This window comes from Syngnathus floridae, chromosome 16, assembly GCF_059516105.1.
Source record: "Syngnathus floridae isolate MCC-2025c chromosome 16, RoL_Sflo_1.0, whole genome shotgun sequence".
Lineage (NCBI taxonomy): Eukaryota > Metazoa > Chordata > Actinopteri > Syngnathiformes > Syngnathidae > Syngnathus > Syngnathus floridae.
This window is the reverse complement of record NC_142428.1, coordinates 130,559-150,099: the sequence shown is the minus strand read 5'-3', so window position 1 is coordinate 150,099 and position 19,541 is coordinate 130,559. Positions and strand designations below refer to the sequence as shown.

Sequence of the window (19,541 nt, the reverse complement as noted above, 5' to 3'; positions counted from 1 at the left end):
CTCCTCCTCCTCCTCCTCCTCCTCCTCCTCTCCCTCCTCCGCAAGGATCATGGATGTACCTTCCTCATCACGCTAAGGCAACATTTAGCCGAATCTTTGGAAGAGCCCAACAAGAGACAGCTCCAATTTTCCTCTTGGTCTCCTTGGAAACGAGTCGGCGTGGCAAATGAGGCTTTTGTTGGTCAGGGCTGTGCACGCAATGAGCCTGTGCGTGCTCTTTGCTGTGCTCGGATTGTGGTAAGTGTGCACCGACAACGTGTTAGGCTAGGCCCGCCGTGTGAACATTGATTGTCAAGGTTAGAAAATGCACAGCGGCGCTGCATCTTGCTGTCTGCAATTACAGTGCAGGCACGAGAAGCGTGACAGAGTAAGTCCATGATTGGGACTCATTTGGTTGTTAAAGCCAAGGGCTGGGTTGGGTTGGGTTGGGTTGGGTTGGGTTGGGTTGTTCCCCCCCCCCCCCTTCTTTTCTCCGTATTGTTGTGCATCATTACCGTTACGGCGCAAGTAAAATGTCATATGGTGGGAGGCTTCAGGGTGACTCGAAAACAACCTAAGGGAAGCAGGCTCCTACATCAATGCAGAGATATTGAAGTTGCGGCGCTTTGAAATCAACACGTCGTATAGATTTGGATTGAGATCTTTTCATTTCTTGCAGCGTGGCCCTTCAGCCTGGCAAACAAGAGGAGGAGGATTATGAGGACGTAGCCATCAATAAGACCTGGGTCCTATCGCCTAAGGTCTATGAAAGCGATGTGACCATGATACTTAATAAACTTCTGCAAGGCTATGACAACAAACTACGACCTGACATTGGGGGCAAGTACAATTCAATTTGGATGAAGCGTTGAGAAGAGTAGAACTTCAAATATTCGCGGTTGTTGACAAATGCATCAACACATTATGGTATGATTGAAAGAGATGCGTAAGATTCTGTCTGTCTGTCTGTCTGTCTGTGCCCGTCTGCGCTCATTTCTTTAGTGAGGCCGACGGTGATCGAGACAGCCGTATACGTCAACAGCATTGGACCGGTCGACCCCATCAACATGGTGAGACGTTACTCAAACAGTCTGTCTGTCTGTCTGTCTGTCTGTCTGTCTGTCTGCCTGTCTGTCTGCGGTTGACTGCTCCGGCTTCACGGCTTTTCCAGGAATACACCATCGACATCTTTTTTGCTCAGACGTGGTATGACGGCAGACTCAAGTTCAACAGTTCAATGAAGCTCCTCATGCTCAACAGTAACATGGTAGGCAAAATCTGGATTCCCGACACATTCTTCAGAAATTCCAGGAAATCCGACGCCCACTGGATCACCACGCCAAACCGCCTGCTCAGGCTGTGGGGCAACGGCAGAGTGATGTACACGCTCAGGTAAGGAAAGACGCACAGAGAGAGCAAATGCTTGCCAAAACTCAATTTGTTGTCTGTGCTGCTTTGGTGTGTGGCCATTTGTATGTATTTGTTCTACTGTAGGTGAGCACAATTTGACAGGGAAAAGCACTGCTGAGACTTGCCTCTTCTCTGTCACAATTTTCTTTTTGTCAGGTTGACTATTAATGCGGAGTGTTACCTTAAGCTGCATAACTTTCCAATGGATGAGCACTCGTGTCCGCTGGAGTTTTCAAGCTGTAGGTGCTCCAGCGTCTCCCCCTCCCATCTCGACTCTTGAGCTTGCCTGGCCGCCCACCAGGGCTTCTGGCTGGGCTAGTTAGCGTACGGGCTAGGCCTGTCTCTTTGCCAGCCAAAAGATCCATTTGCTTCAAACTATCATTTGCCGAGCAAAGGAGAGAAGCTCTGACAGACGTGATGAATTATAGCCGTCTGATTCATGCTGTCTGTCTGTCTGTCTGTCTGTCTGTCTGTCTGTCTGTCTGTCTGTCTGTCTGTGTACCTGCCTGCCAGCCAGCCTGTCTGTCTGTCCGTCTGTCTGTGTACCTGCCTGCCTGCCAGCCTGTCTGTCTGTCTGCGTGTCTGTCTGTCTGTCTGTCTGCGTCTGTCGCCCTTCATTCATATCTTGTGCTTCAGCCTCTCGTGTCTTGGTAAAATGCAAAGACCATTCCGTGTTTGCTGTATCGCAGTTCAAGTCAAATGGAGCAAATGAGCAGAAAATCCCTTTTCCCAAACGTGCTTGCAGAAGAACCCAAAACGAGTCTTGTTCACTTCACACACAACACAGAAGGCTGGAGTTTGCTGGATTGAGTCTGAATTGGCCTCACTATTCCTGATTTTATTTTCAGTCATTATGCTCATTTGATCGAATTTGACCAGTATGAGCTTGTCACTTGCCATGGTGAATGCTACGTTTTGACTCGCGTGACACGACTCGCACCGTTTCTGTCAGAGATTTGACTTCCTGTCGGATTCATTGTCTGTGTGTTCTGCGGGGGGGCCTGGCCGGGCCTGGCCGGGCCGGGCTCTTCTATAGACGGTTACCCCCGGACGGAGATTTTATACCGGTGGCAAAGACGAGCGGTGGAGGTGGCTGACCAGCGATACTGGAGACTTTACCAGTTTGCATTTGTCGGAATGAGAAATACTTCTGACGTGGCGCACACCCAGTCGGGTAGGAAACCACTTGAGCTCTGTCTTTGCTTGCTTTCTTTCTTGCTTTCTTTCTTGCTTTCTTGCTTGCTTGCTTGCTTGCTTTCTTGCTTGCTTGCTTGCTTTCTTGCTTTCTTTCGCCTTTGATTTCACAATTGTGCATTCCTTAGCAGAAGCACATGTTTCTACTTTGTGGTCAGGGGAATATGTCATCATGACCATCTTTTTTGACCTGAGTCGGAGAATGGGTTACTTCACCATCCAGACGTACATTCCGTGTAGCATGATAGTGGTCCTGTCCTGGGTCTCTTTCTGGATTAACAAGGATGCTGTCCCAGCTCGTACATCTTTAGGTTCGATAGGTTTTCTTCGCCCCCGCCCAAATATTGATGCAAAATATCAATGCTTTGCCACTGGCACCGGTGGTGCTCCTAATACGTACATACAATGTGATCTGGCTTTCAGGAATCACCACGGTGCTTACCATGACCACCCTTAGCACCATCTCCAGAAAGTCCTTGCCCAAGGTGTCATATGTGACAGCCATGGACCTGTTTGTCTCCGTCTGCTTCATCTTCACCTTTGCCGCTCTGATGGAATATGGAACGCTGCATTACTTCACCAGCAACAGACAGACGAAAAAGTCCAAAGCCAAAAACAACGCACACGTAAGTGGGAGGGGGAGGGAACAAACACAATGAAATCAGAAGAGCGGTTCTATTCGTGCAACTTTTGCCGTCTCCCAAAAAACAGCAGAAGCCACCGAGTCTGGTCAATATCCGTCCCGGAGCATCCTTGCTGCAAATGAACAACATCATGCACTATCACGACGACCAGGACGACTTTGCCTATGAATGTCTGGACGGAAAAGACTGCGCGACTTTCTTCTGCTGCTTTGATGACTGTCGCTCAGGTGCCTGGCGAGAAAACAGGATGCACGTGCGAGTGAGTAAGATCGATTCTTACTCCCGAATCTTCTTCCCGACAGCTTTTGGCCTTTTTAATTTGGTTTATTGGATAGGCTATCTTTATCTTTAAAAGCAGAAAGCGGGCTCGGAGTTTTGTCCGGCCAAGCATTTGACAGGGAATGGGATATTCTGACAGTCATCGAATGAGTCTTGTCCCACTATCAAACTGCTTCTTTTGATGATGATGACGACAAAATGAATCATGTATGCTCGTCCCAGATTGGCTCTGCTTTCTTCTGGGTATAATGAAAACAAGAATGGCTCATACGCACCGTGAAAGGCTGTTTGTTTTTCCTCTACATCAGAATGTTGACTTTCTGGGGGGGACATTTGCATAAGAATGGACCCTTAATCTCGTCACAAATTTCATTCCATATGTATGTGTGTATATACAGCTGAAGCTCCATTCTATGCGATTTATGGATTCTGTTGTTTTCGTTTTGGTCACGAATATGAATATATATACATATACATACACACACAAGTAATATTTTAAATGCACGATATAAAGACCGATATATAATATTTATAAAGATCGTACAAAGCCAAATGACTAGCACGTAAACTTTAGCGCCAGTGATTGGAGGATTCCCAAATTGCGGAACCCAAAGACCCCATACAATCGAGCTTTAGCTGTACAGTGATCATCCCTCGTTTTTCGCGGGAAATATGTTCCAGAAGCACTGGTAAAAAACGAAAACCTAAATAAAACTGATTTCGACATGTAAACAGCGTCATCTTGAAACGTCCACCACGTCGTGTTTCCTGTTGGCCACTAGGTGGCATGAGTCAATTGGGGACTGGGTTTCCTTGGGTCCACCTTCAGAAATACCACATTATGCGAGTCATAGTTGCGCATGAATCCTCTGTTGCATTGTGGTCCAGTACACTTTTTAAATGCGACATAAACCTTTCCCACACTCACTGCTCAGTGCACCATTGTACCTTTACAGTAAAGAAAAGAACAAACACGTGATCTTGTCACGTATCCCGCCGGCCGGAACGCCTGCCCGCCCGCCTCCTGCGCTTAAACACTTTGCTCAGAGGCACGTCGTCTGGCGCAGGTGTCAACAATCACGGCAATGCTCGGAGACGCGGCAGAAATGCAGAATTTGGGGAAACAGACTGCTGCGGTGAGTGACATGAATAAACTATGTATCATAGAAATACATCTGTCTGCTAGCCCCCCATCCCTAGTGCCTTTCCACAGGCCAATGTTTTTTCTCAACCCATGTCAAATGATTCAAGCAAACAAAAGATTCATTTTTAACATTTATTGTTGTACATACAATAACATATGCACAGAACTATATGGAGAGTGATGATCGTCCTGGAACCTTTTCCTGTCCATGACTTGGGCCTGGAGGGGTTACATTGTTGCAACAACAGATTGAAAATCCATCTGGATAATATTGCCTTGGCACGCCAGGCAGGCAGGCAGGCAGGCAGGCAAACTGTCCAATTCCTTATTTCTTGTAGTCTTCCAGGTGAGCCAGGATCCATCCAGATGGCCCCAGGATGGCCACGGAGAACAAACCCAATCCAACCAGAGTTTCCTGGACGCCAAAACCAAAGTGACTGTCACAAATGATACTTTAAAGCAGACTGCGTTCATAAAACGTCACTTGTGACCTCGTCCGTCAAGGACAGCCTGCGTACGGCTGCAAGCTAACACGGAATGTCAGGCCAATCGTGAACTTACCACAGCCCCTATCTTTTCCTTGGCAGGTCGAGTGTTGATATTTGCCCTGAGACAAACACCGTGTCCACGCAGTGCGGGTGCAGCACGGCAAGAGATGGTTCGCAGAAGGCCAGACATAGTTCTTTGTTTTCTGTGATGACGGACGCGTCCTCCCTCTCGTTAGCAATAGAGCTTGTTGGCTGTGGTTTGCCTCTCACCGCTGATGTCACTTCCCTTCTTTGCCGCACCGGAACTCCTGATTGTTCTTTAGCGACGCCTACTGTCTGGGTGGGGGAACGATGGAAGCCAACGGAAACCATAGCTAGACAGCGCCAGACACTAAATGTCTTCTGCGCGCTGTCGCAACGTTGCTACGGAGCGGCCATCTTGGTGCAGAGTTCGCCCATCCACCTCACAGTCGACAGAGCGCGGACTTTAAAATAACAACCGATTTTCACGCTACTTGTTTTGTTGTCAGAGATGTAGTTATCTTACTGTGTACTTGGGAGGAATTAAAACCATTGAACTGGCTAGAAAACGTACAGTATATTATGAAATGGCAATAGCTCTACACAAACGGACCGAACCAATCTTTACAGCTTTCAAATAATATCTAAAGTCGGCAACTTACACTTGAGTTACAGCAGTTCAAATTCAAGACTCTGACACACCATAAATAAAAGTAGGAAAGCAGCAACCGGCATTTAATATAATCAAATCAAGCGAAACACGAAAATGAGGGGAACCCCCCCCCGCCCCCAAATCCAGATGTCAGGAAAGAAGACAAGAAGACATTTACACCAAAAGAAGGCCTCAATGGGACGAAAGGCCAATATATATGCATTTGTTTTCCGTTGTCATTTTATCTTCTAGTTTGGTATTTGCGCTGTGTACCTTTAACACGTTTTGGGCATTTGTGTCAAGCTTTGTGACTAAGGCCTGATTTGCAAGAAAATGCCACGTGAGCTGTAATCGTCTCAAGCGGAACCCTGCTGCCCGTGTTCTGAACAAATTGCCGAGCGTTACTTGGCAACTCGGGAACATTGGCATGTGATAATCCTCATCCTTGTACGCGCACCTCCTCTCATTATAATACAACTAGCCGATTTGAGCAGCATTCTGGAATTTGGGGACCTCTTTGTAATTGTATTTTCTTTTTTTCCGTTCTTACCTTACTTTGTGAGTGACATTTCCTAGAATGGGAATTGACTCTGGGCTCAATGCCTCGAATGAGATACCCTATGGAGGAAAAAGTTCTTTTTCCCAGCTGGAGCACAACATAGTGGCTGCATATCTCATAACTGCAGGTACAAACAGTTGAGTATTGACTTTAGGACTTTTGTCATGTATATTCTTCATACTCTTAGTCATGTTTTGTGTTCGATGAAATGATCTTCAGTCATTTGTTTTTCCAAACTTGTGTTTTCTGCTTTACGTCATGCAACACAAGGGTAAATCATAGCGCTATCATAATAGTAGAGTGAATTGAATAGATGCTTCAATGTAACCGAATGAAATGAAATGCAATGTATCTTTTCACCATTCCTCTTTCCAGGCATCATCAGTCTGTTGAGCAACATTGTCGTCCTTCTAATGTTTGTGAAGTTTAAAGAGCTCCGCACGGCTACCAACTTTATTATCATAAACCTGGCGTTTACGGACATTGGAGTAGCAGGCATTGGGTACCCCATGTCAGCTGCCTCTGATATCCATGGAAGCTGGAAATTTGGCTACACTGGTTGTCAGGTGGGTGGCACGCACACACACACGTCCATACATATTGTAGATGCTGACGAGACTTCTGTGACTCCTTCTGTCTGTTAAAAGAGAAAAAACAACTGCGTCCGCTTAACCGTTAACTCATTTCTCAAAACCAAGAGAGTACTATTGAAAAAGTTATCCATGATTATTGTATTACTGCACCAGTCATCGGCGGGGGGTCATTATCTTGAGTCGCCTGAGATTTTTGTTTTTCTTTCCCTCTCTCTTTGTTCCGTTCGGGCACCTAATAGTCATCCATCTAGCTGGGGCAAGCCTATTCTCTCTGCCTGTCAATAATTGTCTGCGTCTGTTTGTCTGCAAAAAAGCCAATGTCGCCCACAATTACAGTTTATCCTAGTACAAAAACAAGCACGGAGGTCATAGCCTGTCTGATCCAATTGTGTTTGTTTTCAGATTTATGCAGCTCTCAACATTTTCTTCGGCATGGCTAGCATCGGCCTGTTGACTGTGGTGGCCATCGACCGATACCTCACAATTTGCAGGCCGGACATAGGTACCAGCCGCTATTGTGTTCTCCATTTTCAGTGTGAGCGAGTACTTTTTGCGAAAGCCCACGGACTATGCGTCGCCGGCCGAGAAGTAGACGCGATCGATGGATCGATGGATCAATCGAGCAATCATCTCTTTTTGCCCACGCCTTTGTGTCTTCAGGGCAGAAAATGACGGTGCGTTCGTACAATCTGCTTATCCTGGCGGCGTGGCTTAATGCTTTGTTCTGGTCCATCATGCCTATCGTGGGCTGGGCTGGCTATGCCCCAGATCCAACTGGAGCTACATGCACCATTAATTGGCGGCACAATGACGCGTGAGTTGTTTGCGTGATTATTTCCTCCCAGCCGTACAACCCCTCCCTTTTTTTCTTTTTGCTCCACAGATCCTTCATTTCTTACACCATGACGGTGATTGCTGTCAACTTTGCGCTCCCTCTGTCCGTCATGTTGTACTGCTATTACAACGTGTCTGCCGCAGTCAGCAGATACAAAGCGAGCGACCGCCTAGACAATACGAATGTCGATTGGTCGGATCAGATGGATGTAACGAAGGTTCAAAGACGATTGCTCTTCTTGCTGTGTGTGATCCAAGAAAGTTTTCATCACATGCGTGTCGTTTGTGTCACGTTGCAGATGTCCATCGTGATGATCGTAATGTTCCTTGTGGCCTGGTCTCCGTACTCCGTGGTGTGTCTTTGGGCATCCTTTGGTGAGCCCAGAACAATTCCCGCACCCATGGCGATCATCGCGCCTCTCTTTGCCAAGTCCTCCACCTTTTACAATCCCTGCATTTATGTCATTGCTAACAAAAAGTAAGTTTTCCCTCCGTGACGTGCCTTTTTCCCAACAATGGGGGTGAGTTAACTTGAGCTTCCTTCCTTCCTGCCTTCCTGCCTTCCTGCCTTCCTTCCTTCCTTCCTTCCTTCCTTCCTTCCTTCCTTCCTTCCTTCCTTCCTTCCTTCCTTCCTTCCTTCCTTCCTTCCTTCCTTCCTTCCATCCATCCCCCCCTCCCTCCCTCCCTCCCTCCCTCCCTCCCTCCCTTCCTTCACGCAGGTTCCGAAGAGCCATCGTTGGCATGATCCGCTGTCAAACCAGACAAAGAATCACCATCAATACTCAGGTTCCTATGACAAGTTCTCAGCAACATCTGGCTCAGTGAGATGGCTGCTTCAGGACCGCTTCACAACCTAGTAGAGCCGAAATCCAGTTTAGGGCATGAATAGTGAAATGTATCAGTGGCACAGGATGAGTCACTATCGGTGATTACTACTGTTGAAATTAGAGAGCGGGTGTAAACTTGGGACAGACCAGGCAAGCAAGTGTGACAATGTCATGATTATTTTGGATGGCGCTTGCACTCCAGAGAAACATGGACCCATGTCATTTGTCATTTTCATCACTCTCTGGACATGAATACAGACAGAGACAAATACAGACAAAGAACCTGTGAATTCAAAATCATGCTGCATAAATGATGGTCTGAAATCATCTGGATTTTTTGGGGGAATTTTCAAAAGCTGTTGACTTCTCTGAAATGTGTCACTGAGTTAGTCAACATTGCTGTAGAGCCACGCTGCAATCTCTTGCTCATTGGTCTGGATCCACCGAATGTTGTTTTTGACCGTCTCCAGTGCCTGCTGCCTCGGCATCTCCCCAGCACCAGCGTTGGGATTCAGACGGAAGAAATGCTCCATCTGCAAGAGCGACACACACACGCGCGCACACACGCACACACTGTCAGAAGAAACGCTCTCCCTGGTGGCTCATGGAGCAAATTTGAAGTTTCATTTGAAGGGGAAAAAAAGTCTTTGCTTTCTTCTAGCAATGTAGCTGCATTTGTTGCTGTTCCTAACCTTCCACAGTTGTAGCTCTGTGTTGTAATCGGCGGAGAGGCGATTCAAAAGGCGGCCGAGGTTCCTATCGTTGATGGTGTATCTGGAAAAGAAAATGGATCATCAACAGAATACAGGTCACGTGCTCAGCGGTCTGATAACAAGAGTACGGCGCGCAACGAGTGTCACGCGGCCGTGCCGCAGGTGGCCAACTTCCCCTCCCTCCCTCCCTCGGCCCGTGCCGTCAGCTGCTCCCGCTTGTTACCTGCTGCATTCCAACCCTGCCTGATGCCCGTGTCTTTGTTCTTTCTCCTAGCCACCTTCCCTTCCCTTCCCTTCCCTTCAAGCTGCTCCATCCGTTTGCAGGCTATTGGGCGCTGTGCAATGAAATGTCACCTGATCACCGGATCCTTGGCTTCTTGTGTCCAACAGCATATTCAGAGGAAAAGGAGCACAAATGCAAATGAGCATCTAGTATGGCTTTTTCTGGAACAATGAAGGCATTCTGGTGAGTCTTTTATCACTTCTCAACACTGACTTGTCCACTTTTAATCTTTATGAGCAATGTGCATTGGTGCTGTGAAGTGTTACTGTTTAACACTTGTTCTTATCTAGCCAAGGTTTACTGCATCCCGCTCGTCGGATGACGGACATTATTTTGCTGCCAAATGTTGAGGTCATGGAGAGATAAATAGAAGGCCTTTGTCATTGTACACAGCCAATCAAAAGCATGTCAAACGCTCAAATGTAAGCTCTTGTCCCAAATCGCAACAATAAGTTGGCTTGGGCTTTTGATCCGTGCCAATACTGACCTGTTAACCAGGTATTGCCAGTTGAGGGTGGCCCAGTCCCAGGCCATGCTCTGACCCACTGGGTTGTAGGACACGTATGTCACCAGAGTAAACAGATCCTGGCTCCTCACCACATTCTGGTCTTTGGAGGCTTCCAGGAGCCTGTTTGTCAAAAAGAATGGCCTTGCTTTGCTTTGCTTTGCTTTGCTTTGCTTTGCTTTGCTTTGCTTTGCTTTGCATTTGTTGTGGACGATACTATTTCCCTTACCTCCAAAGAAGCGTTATATCCTGAACCGACGCCAGCCCATACAGCAACTTGTCCTTCTCCTGAGCCAAGGAGGTGTTTTGATAGCGCTCAAACATGACGTTCCACTTTGCCTCGTTGCCAGAATTCTTCATGCCGTAACGATAGACGAGCAACCTCAGGTTCACGGCGACGTTGCTGGAAAATCAAATCCCCTTTTCAGTTGCGACCAACTGACCACATTGATGCGGGTGCTCACAATGTTGCGACCGCAGCTGAGACAGTCAAATGTCAACACATACGAAATGAAAAGAATGACAAACCTGAGACTTCCATCGATCCATCGCTCAAAAATGGCGGACGCGTTGTTGAGCGTCTCCTGATCTCCCATTTGACAAGCGATGCTGAGCACAGTCTCCCGCAGTAACCTGACACAAATAGCAAGCCCGCATCAATGAGGCCACAGGATCATCGACAGTCTCACGCACGCACGCACTGAGCTTGCCAAACCTCTCTGCCTGTGTTCCCTCATCTTTCCATCCAAGACGAGATGAGATGTTTTTGACATGATGACGGAACAGTTTCTGTGGGGACAAACATGAGCGTCAGTCAGGATGGGAACAGTAAACGTGTGACACCCGCTCTACAGTATGTAACGTTTGATTTGTCCATACGTTAGGAAAAAGCCCCGCGTGCCGTTATTGTCACCCGTGACTTTGGGGTCTTCCCATTTGTTGTTGATTGCAATTATTACAAAGGCTCCCTCCCCACTTGCCACTTCAATCGAGCTTTGCCTCTTCTCGGCCAAACGAGATCAAAACGACCTACCTGAAACTTTGGATAGAGAGCAGGATTGTCCGCCAGCATGTCCCGAACGTAGGCGATGGAGGCGGCCACCCGTTCCCATACGATGTAGTCCCTCTCATTTGGGAGATACATGGTAAGATTGAAGGCGTGGCCGTAATCCATCAAGTCCGCCCTGCACAATCAGTTCAAATCAACATTCGGCTCTGTACGCCCTTGAAATATCATCAAGGTGTCACGTATTTTGTCTCCTACTTGACCTTGCTAGCGCAAACACATCGTCAATGTAGCTCGTGCGATCAGCTGCGTCAAACTCCTGTTTGAGAAAGAAGAAAAGTTGGCGCAAACGCCACAAGTCGTCACAGACCGTCCGAGCCGAGTCCGAGCCCGGGCTCGGCCCGGGCCGAGCCCGGGCCGAGCCCGAGCCGAGCCCGAGCCGAGCTCGAGCCGAGTCCGAGCGTACCAAGTGGTTGCTTTGAAGTTGACGGCTGATCTCGTTCCACATCCGATCTTCATGGTTGACTCGGTAGAATCCGATATGATCGTTGTTGATCTTCAACAGGCCGTCCACCGAAGGCGAGTAGTCCTTTAGAACGAGCTCTGAAAGACATCGGCCAAAACAAAAGTTTGGGTGAATTGAAACTATGCTGTAGGAATGATGAGGAATGAGGGAAAGACAGCAAGCTACCTGCGCTACTCCTGTGGAACATGGCCGTCATGTTCTTATTGCTCTTCACAGAGTGCCACTTGATGGGTATAGTCCATTTGTATCTGGGGGCAAAAAAATAGGCACCAATGAGGTACGTGGTATTGCCTCTAGCTTCCCCATTCAGAATAAGAGACTTGACGTCCAGGCCCTCTGGGAATGCGCATGTTTGACATCGTTGTGATTTGACATCCTCTTTCTCTCCCTGATCCAAGTTGACCATTGTCATGTGTGTTTTTCTTACCCAAGGGGCGAAGGAGGTTGGCTCGCGTTGGCGTCAGGGTCCAGGAGGAAACGTTTTTGGCTCAATTTGGCCACCTCTGCCACCTGCGTCAGGTCCAGCACTGGATAACCCATCTGCTTGGTCCACGTGTCCATGACCTCTCCGACCGGTAAGCCGCTCACCTATCGGGAGGAAAAGGTCCTTTGCTTAACCGCGGGAAGGGATTCGAGTGACCGAGACGGACTCGACGCACATCTGCCAAAGATGCCCAAAAGTTGCTGGTTTTTGCATTCTTGAAGTAGTAATCTTTTAAATATTTCTGCAAAGACACACAAGGCTTCAGTCAGATTCACCATTGACATATGACAATTTGACAAAGGTCCGAGCCGAACCTGACAGCCAGCCCTGAACTTCTCTTTCCCCATCCAGTCCTCCAGCATGCGGAGAATCGATGCTCCCTAGGGAAAAGAAAGAAAGAAAAGCGGCGGATGGCTCCATCTTCAGTGTGATGCAACGCTTTTCCGTGCTCAGACCTTGCTGTATGAGATGGCGTCAAAGACGGAGGTGATTTCCGCGGGGGACGCCACGTCGACAATAATGGGGTGGGAGGACAGGAGGGCGTCGTTCACCATGACGGGAAGCACGTCGCTGATGATCATAATGTCCCGCTGCGTAGGAGACAGCACTCAGTGCGTTGAGCTCTTAAAAGTGGCCGTTTTGGTTTTGGTTTTGGCTGCCCGGTTACCATGCCCCAGCTAGGCTCTGCTTCCTCCACGCCGATGTACTCAAAAAAACTGGCAAAGCCTTCGTTGAGCCACAGGTCATCCCACCAATCCATCGTCACAATATTTCCAAACCACTGCAATCAGACATTTCTCCAAACTCATGTTCTTTATTAGACGGTAGCAAGCAAGCACAAATTTGCACAACTTTATTCCATTTCCCCCAAAAAAACGCCCGTCCTTAGCCCTGGCGCAGTCGTCCTTCTCTAAACTGACTGCTCAGTCCATAAAGTTTTACGGACTAGTTACTATCTGCTTATCTGAGAAAGCAATACTCCAAGCTGCGATAACAATCGAGTCTGTCATCGTCTCGAGCAAATCCTTGACGATAAGAAGAGTCACAACAACAGCAAAAGATGCCAATCATTTGCGGAGAACTCTGTTAAATGGAGCAGCGTGTCTTTGGTCTCGCTTTGAGACCAAGCACGGCTTACCTGATGAACCAGCTCGTGGGCGATCACGCTGGCAACTCTCTGCTTATTGTAGGAGGACGATTGGTTGGCATCGTACAGCAAGTTGGTCTCCCTGTAGGTGATGAGGCCCCAGTTCTCCATTGCCCCGGTGCCAAAGTCAGGGATGGCTATCTTGTCTACAAAACACAAGCGCGCCTTCCCACATCCGTACTGCACGGCAGGCGCGCGCACGACCGACCGACCGACCATCAAATCTTACCCAGTTTGGCGATGGAGTAGGTCATATTGAAGTAGTCCTCAAAGTAATCAAAAATGATTTTGGTGGTGTCCGCTGCGTACGTCGCAGTGGACACTTGACTGGGCTGCGTGTAGATTCTCAACTAGGGAGGCAAAGAAAATGCATTCTGGATGGAGTCCAATCAGTCGAGTGTAAAGCGACAACGCTGAATGAACTCACTGGAATTCCTCGGGCAGATCTTCTTTCCACATGAGCAAATTGGTGCACAGCAAAACATACTAAATAGGTGCTCATTGGAATGGACTTCTGGAATGAGCTCTTCATTCTATTGCCAGGCAGAGGTTCAGGGGCGCTCTGAGCAGAAATGGATCATCATAAGCGGCAAAATTCATTCCAAGCTTCTGTCATTGCAGCGTCCAAAGAGAAGAAGGCGTGAAATGGGTTGAACATCGGAATCAGGCCTCTTTCAGACGGACTTGCTTGGCCGTCTGGCTCCAGCGGAAAGTGACCCGCTGCCAACATTACTCGTTGATGGCACACGCTTGATGCTTTTTGGGAGCGCGCAAAAGAAATAGTTGGCACATTTTGTCCGGCGAGCTTGAGCGCCTACCTCCAGCGGCATGTTGGACAGAGCGCCGTACGCTGCGTCGTGAATGATGGAGATTTTATAGGTGGCCTTTTTGTTGGGTTCGTCAAAGCAGGGAAACGATTTGCGGGCGTCCGTTGGCTCGTGGTCGGTGGCGGCAATCTTTCTAATGGAATACATGCAGGGAAACGGTCAAGCCGGTTTATGCACTTGGAGCAGGGAAACGATTTGCGGGCATCCGCTGGCTCGTGATCGGTGGCGCCAATCTTGCTAACGGAATACATGCAGGGAAACGGTCAAGCCGGCTTATGCACTTGTAGCAGGGAAACGATTTGCGGGCATCCGCTGGCTCGTGATCGGTGGCGCCAATCTTGCGAACGGACTACGTGCAGGGAAACGGTCAAGCCGCCGGCTTACGCACTTGTATGCATTTTTCCGCCATTTCCGCCAAGACTTTGTGCCTGCCTGCCTGCCTGCCTGCCACGATGCTTCAAAACGTACCTGCTGACTCCTGCCTCATCTGTGTACAGGACTCTGTAAAATCCCACCAGAGAGCCGTTGAGCCAGCCTTGGAAATCCAAAGTGAGCACGTAGACTTCCCCCGGGCCGGTGACGGGCAGCTCCCGGTTGGCCTCCACCACCACGTACTCCTGCGGCTTATATTGGAAGCAACCCTTCACGGGCACATCCTTGTGTCCCCCCTGGCCGTCCAGCAGCTTCAGCCTGGGCTGCTCTCTGACAAACGTCTCTCTGATGTGGAGCCACAGGTGGCGGGTGGGCCTGTCCACTTGCACTCGGATATCCACCGTGCCCGTGTAAGTATCGCGGAGCAGGTCCGGTTCCAGCAGCAGGTCGTAATGGAGCGGTTTGACAAAGTCGGGCAGACGGAAATTCTTCCAATCGCCGCTGCTGTCGGCGGAAGGCAGGCAAGGCCCCCCGCCGGGTTGCGGCGGCGAGGTGGGCTCCGCCGTAGGGGCCGCAGTAGACTGCGTGCCGGTGGTGTCGGAGCGAGAGAGGCCCACCCCCAGACCCAGCGCCAAAGAGCAGACGGCTACCGTGGTACAAATGATGACCACGTGCTTGCCGCGGATACAGTACCGGCGCTTCTCCCGCTCCAAGTCCATGGCGCCGCTGGACATCCCGCTCTCAAATGTTCAAGTTGTAGATCTCGGGCTGGCCTCGAAGGAGTGGCTGGCGAGAGGCAAGTGAGGGAGGGGAAAGAATCCCAGGGTGCCGTGCCGTGCCGTGCCGCGCCGCGCCGTGCTGTGCCTGCCAAGACACTCTGGTCGTGGCGCTCGCCTCCTCTAGTAAATCCAGCAATCTGCCAGAGCTGAAGTTCATGTGTGGAGAAAGAACGTTGACTCCTCCAAACGTAACTCGATTGCTCTTTTATTGCACTTGTGACATGCTTCACATAATCATCAACAGAAGGAAGACATTCCAAATCAGAGTGCTGACAGCGCCGTTCCGTGCTACTGCAATCGCATTTGGTTGACAGATGCTCATAAAAGTCAAAGCACCGATCAATCGGCAGCGCCCGCCCTCGTCTGCGGCAAAAAGAGGCAAACTTTATTGACATCCAAGTTACAACATGGCTGACAAGTCAGACTGATGCGTGGTGGCGCTTGGACCGTGATTCGGGGTGGAAGCGCGGAACCCAGCGGCAGATTTGGACACCGTTCCCCTGCTTCTGCTTGCTTGACATCCTGAGACCCGAGCGACTATTGGTTTTGGCACAAAGAGTGTCTGTCCATCCGGTGCGCGCACACCTCCTCATCCTCACTTAGGGGTCGGGCGGACGCCAGCTGATTTCAAAGTCAAAGTCTGCTTTATTGTCCATTTCTTCACATGTCAAGACATACAAAGAGATGGAAATTGCAATGTGTTTTTTTTTTCTCTTCTGTCTGCAGGAACAACTGGACTGAAAGTCTCCGTGTCGAGCAATTGTCATCCTTTTGGCTTTGACACAGTCCATAAATGTGGAATTGTCAGGTCCGATCGACGTGGGTTTGTTTTCTGGGTCCTTTTCTTGAAGATTGCTTTGCGCCCTTTGTGGTAACCGGGAACCGATTGGGACACAATGACGGCAAACGTCTGCGTGCGGTTCTTTTGAGGAGCTGCTCGGGGGAACGGCTTGTCTTTCAGCCTGGGCCGGAGAGACGCGCTTTGATTCGGTTTGAACTTTCCGCCGTCGGATGCCCGCTTGGGCTCGGGCGGAGTCTTCCGGGACTTCTTCCTCGGGAGTCGGGAGAGTTGCGCGGCTCCCACCACCTTCAGCTCAACCGGAGCTTCCGAGATTCCCGCCACGTTGCGAGCTCGGCAGCGATACTCGCCGGCATCCTTGAGGGCCAAGTCGTCCAAGCTGATGATTGACCAGCGCACGCCGACTCGAGGGGATCCCTGCATGGCTAGAACAGCAAAGCCGGCCGGCTCAGAGTGGGCTGCTTTTTTGAGCAAAGGGATGCAAATTAGAGCAACATGGTAGGAAGGAAATGCAATTGCGCCTGTGACAATAGCCACGTGCGCGGCCGCCTCGGCTGGGTTGTAAAAATGAAAGCGGGTGGGCAAATACCACATCTTACAACTTTTCAAATGGCTGGGCATTGCTCGGGTGTCATCCGCGACGTCCCGTCGACAGCAACCTGAGAGGGAAATGGCGCGGCTTTAGACTGGCGGCTTCGACGAGACCGTTTGGAAGCCTTACCGGCATCGTCGGAAGTTTTGAGCCACGTCAACGTCGGCGTGGGGTAGCCGGTAGCGTCGCAGCGGAGAATGACGTGACTTCCCAGCAGCGATACCACTCGAGCGGCCGCGGGCCGGACGGAGGGTCTGCTACAGCGGGGCAGCTGGGCTTTGGACAGCGGGATCCCGGACGGAGCGCCCAGAGATGCGCTGCACGTGAGCAGCTGGTCCATGAGAACCACCGGGCTCCCCGGGGACATTGACAATGACACCATCAGGGAGATCTGGCAGTCGCACAACCACGGATTGTCATGGAGACCTGGGGTCGGCAGCCAGCAAAATGGACGACGATTAGCTGGCGGCTAAGTTGAAACAAAACCCCACGTTAAGATTCTCTTTCTACCCAAAATCCGTCTCGGCGCCGATTTCCCTCGTCGGCCCAGAAGCGGGAACCAAAGGTCCAACATCTGGGCCGATAACGTCGTCAGCCTGCAAAGAGGAGCAAAGTGGAGGGAGCTAAGAGGAAGCGGTTTGCCCAGGGAGCGGCGTCTGCTCGCACCTGTTACTGGATAGGTCCAGGTAGGTGATATTGGGAAGAAAGACGGCAGCGTGAGACGGAAGGCTGGCTATTCGGTTATTGTGAAGACCCAGAGTCTGAAGGCCAGGCATGTCCCTCAGGCCCTCCCAAGGGAAGGCGCTGAGGAGATTGCCATCCAGACGCAGCTCCCTCAGGGCTCTCAGGTTAACGAAGCTGCTGGGGTGGATGCTGCTGATGGAGTTGTAGGTGAGCCACAAGAAGAGCAGCTCTGACAGGTTGAAGAAAGCCGCTCTGGGCACCCTGCTAATCAAGGTCTTTTCCAGACGAAGTTTCACCGTGTCAGCGGGGATATCCAGAGGTACGGCTGAGATTCCCGAGTCGCTGCATTGCACCGACCTGACGTACAAAAACAAAGCCGTTACATTGGGACGTAAGGGGGCGTGGCGTGGCCTGGCCTGGCGTGCCGTGCGTGCCGTGCCGTGCCGTGCCGTGGCCTGGCGTCCCTCTCTGCGTAATACATAGCCTCCTGCTAAATATTAGCAACCTCCATCTCTGTTCCTTTTTAAAGCTCGGGTCCCATCCAACCATCGTCTGAAGCGTTTTTCTTCACGAGGCACACACCCACAAAAGGCTAGATATAGCTAAGGAGCAAAAAAGTGCCACTCAACCTGAGGTCAGCTTTTTCTCTGGTCCCGTAAACGCAGGCACACAAAAGTGGGCAGGAGTCGAGCGCCGACAAATGATATAGCAGGACGTGAAGGAAAAGCAGCAAATACATCTTTCATTCAAGAAATATCGTCCTTCCTCCGCAGGCCCTTTGTATCTCCATATTGTCCAGTCTGAGTTTGCCATCTACACTTTGGAGTGAAACTGAATCCCAGATTAGCTGGGATTACACTTCTGTAATCCTACGGTGGCAAGCCTTTAAAACTTGAAGGACAACAAATAATAAAAAGCAGACCCACGTCAACAATTGATGACGAGACCGAGGCAATTCGTCAAATCTATCAACGGAGCGCTTTCGGCTTCGTAAACAATGTGGCATCTTTTGCGGGGAGTGCTAAAGACAAAGATGGAACAGATTACACGTGTATTTTAAAGTATTCAACGTCAACGTATATCGGCTATCGTTGAGTATCTAGCTAAGGAGATAAAGTTATGAACACGTACTGAAAATTGCTGTCACGTTGAACAAAACGGTTTTTGTTTGTTTGTTTGTTTGTTTGTTTGTTTGTTTGTTTGTTTGTTTGTTTGTTTGTTTGTTTGTTTGTTTGTTTGTTTGTTTGTTTGTTTGTTTGTTTGTTATTTTACAGTGCGCAGTGCGCACCGTGACGGTGAGTTCAATTGCTCGTAGGAATTTCGAGCTCTTTAGCGCTCACTTTAACGCCAGAGTTGCGTGCTCCCTGCCTGCTCGTCTCGGCCTTATGAATGCGCAACAAAACATATGACTACGGTCATATTCGCAGTTAACATCGATTCTATATCTGGCATGTAACATTCGTCAACCTTGCTGAGTTGGAGATCCGATTTCAAGAAGAGGCTTGATTCAAATTCGTATGGACAAGTGCGAATCCCGATATTTTTGGCGTCATTTGAACGCATCGGAAGTTGGAGCACAGCACAGCACAACATGCGCCGAGCAGGTTCCAAAAGTGCAGCAGGGGGCCGATCGTGTTTTTGATCCCTCCATGTCACAGCCAACGTCCCCAGTGGCATTGCGCACCCATGATTTTCATCATCGACGTGACTTGACCGAGTCCTCGCTCGACGCAAGACAGACGGCAGCACAGCAGCAGCAGCCGAACCGGGTAAAGCCTGTTTGCTAACAAGCTAGCCTTGGCTGTTTACTCGCTCGCTCGCCTCATAGTGCTTTACATTTATTCCAGTTAAAATGTATTCACTTTAACTGTCACCTCCACTCTAAACTGTGATCGGGAATTATTTCAAATGGAGAGAGAACGTTAACAATGGCTGCATTTTTGTAGAAAGAATTCTTTTGGCATGGCTGCCCTCTTCGTGTTGCCATGGCTGCCCTCTTCGTGTTGCCATAGATTGTTTCAAACAAGCCGTTGTCTTGTATTTGTATTTGTCTTGTCTTGTCTTGTCTTGTCTTGTCTTGTCTTGTCTTGTCTTGTCTTGTCTTGTCTTGTCTTGGCGTTCTTGTTCTTGTTCTTGCTCATTTGAATTTGTTTGCAGCTTGACGGGAGTATGAGCCGAGCACTACCGCTGCGTCCTCCCG

At 49.5% G+C, this 19,541-nt stretch overlaps 5 protein-coding genes across 12 annotated transcripts; 2 read left to right on the top strand and 3 right to left on the bottom strand.

Annotated features, from left to right (window-relative positions):
- The first annotated feature begins 26 nt into the window (after window positions 1-26).
- gabrg1 (gamma-aminobutyric acid type A receptor subunit gamma1) lies at window positions 27-4,955 on the top strand. Of its 4 annotated transcripts, XM_088401117.1 has the most exons (10): window positions 27-237; window positions 659-819; window positions 982-1,049; window positions 1,151-1,371; window positions 1,546-1,628; window positions 2,426-2,563; window positions 2,742-2,894; window positions 3,007-3,209; window positions 3,295-3,486; window positions 4,463-4,955. In XM_088401117.1, exons 1-10 carry the CDS (start codon window positions 167-169, stop codon window positions 4,463-4,465), a joined length of 1,293 nt encoding a protein of 430 aa, XP_088257243.1. In that variant the 5' UTR covers window positions 27-166; the 3' UTR covers window positions 4,466-4,955. The 4 variants fall into 4 exon arrangements, with proteins under 4 accessions (XP_088257243.1, XP_088257241.1, XP_088257240.1 ...); XM_088401115.1 differs by lacking the exon at window positions 4,463-4,955 and having other exon boundaries at window positions 3,298-4,238; XM_088401114.1 differs by lacking the exon at window positions 4,463-4,955 and having other exon boundaries at window positions 3,295-4,238.
- On the top strand, window positions 4,513-8,948 carry rrh (retinal pigment epithelium-derived rhodopsin homolog). Of its 4 annotated transcripts, none has more exons than XM_088401123.1 (8): window positions 4,513-4,642; window positions 6,388-6,497; window positions 6,746-6,936; window positions 7,366-7,465; window positions 7,624-7,777; window positions 7,847-8,015; window positions 8,097-8,275; window positions 8,517-8,948. In XM_088401123.1, exons 2-8 carry the CDS (start codon window positions 6,389-6,391, stop codon window positions 8,620-8,622), a joined length of 1,008 nt encoding a protein of 335 aa, XP_088257249.1. In that variant the 5' UTR covers window positions 4,513-4,642; window position 6,388; the 3' UTR covers window positions 8,623-8,948. The 4 variants fall into 4 exon arrangements, with proteins under 4 accessions (XP_088257249.1, XP_088257247.1, XP_088257246.1 ...); XM_088401121.1 differs by having other exon boundaries at window positions 6,388-6,506; XM_088401120.1 differs by having other exon boundaries at window positions 4,566-6,506.
- Window positions 4,769-5,435, bottom strand: LOC148384741 (cytochrome c oxidase subunit 8A, mitochondrial-like). Its single transcript, XM_088401152.1, has 2 exons — window positions 5,212-5,435; window positions 4,769-5,065 (listed from the first exon to the last, which is right to left on the bottom strand). Exons 1-2 carry the CDS (start codon window positions 5,326-5,328, stop codon window positions 4,976-4,978), a joined length of 207 nt encoding a protein of 68 aa, XP_088257278.1. The 5' UTR covers window positions 5,329-5,435; the 3' UTR covers window positions 4,769-4,975.
- On the bottom strand, window positions 8,784-15,389 carry enpep (glutamyl aminopeptidase). The gene is made up of 20 exons (XM_088401089.1): window positions 14,584-15,389; window positions 14,107-14,248; window positions 13,716-13,850; window positions 13,518-13,638; window positions 13,280-13,434; window positions 12,809-12,922; window positions 12,597-12,731; window positions 12,456-12,521; window positions 12,317-12,382; window positions 12,085-12,245; window positions 11,823-11,905; window positions 11,598-11,734; window positions 11,395-11,450; window positions 11,159-11,309; window positions 10,841-10,914; window positions 10,654-10,758; window positions 10,355-10,528; window positions 10,108-10,248; window positions 9,317-9,398; window positions 8,784-9,157 (listed from the first exon to the last, which is right to left on the bottom strand). Exons 1-20 carry the CDS (start codon window positions 15,219-15,221, stop codon window positions 9,011-9,013), a joined length of 2,883 nt encoding a protein of 960 aa, XP_088257215.1. The 5' UTR covers window positions 15,222-15,389; the 3' UTR covers window positions 8,784-9,010.
- Window positions 15,390-15,455: 66 nt separating this feature from the next.
- lrit3b (leucine-rich repeat, immunoglobulin-like and transmembrane domains 3b) lies at window positions 15,456-18,400 on the bottom strand. 2 transcript variants are annotated; one of them, XM_088401103.1, is made up of 6 exons: window positions 17,971-18,398; window positions 17,324-17,698; window positions 17,168-17,253; window positions 16,787-17,083; window positions 16,665-16,724; window positions 15,456-16,490 (listed from the first exon to the last, which is right to left on the bottom strand). In XM_088401103.1, exons 1-6 carry the CDS (start codon window positions 18,078-18,080, stop codon window positions 16,030-16,032), a joined length of 1,389 nt encoding a protein of 462 aa, XP_088257229.1. In that variant the 5' UTR covers window positions 18,081-18,398; the 3' UTR covers window positions 15,456-16,029. The 2 variants fall into 2 exon arrangements, with proteins under 2 accessions (XP_088257229.1, XP_088257228.1); XM_088401102.1 differs by having other exon boundaries at window positions 15,456-16,724; window positions 17,971-18,400.
- Window positions 18,401-19,541: the final 1,141 nt, after the last annotated feature.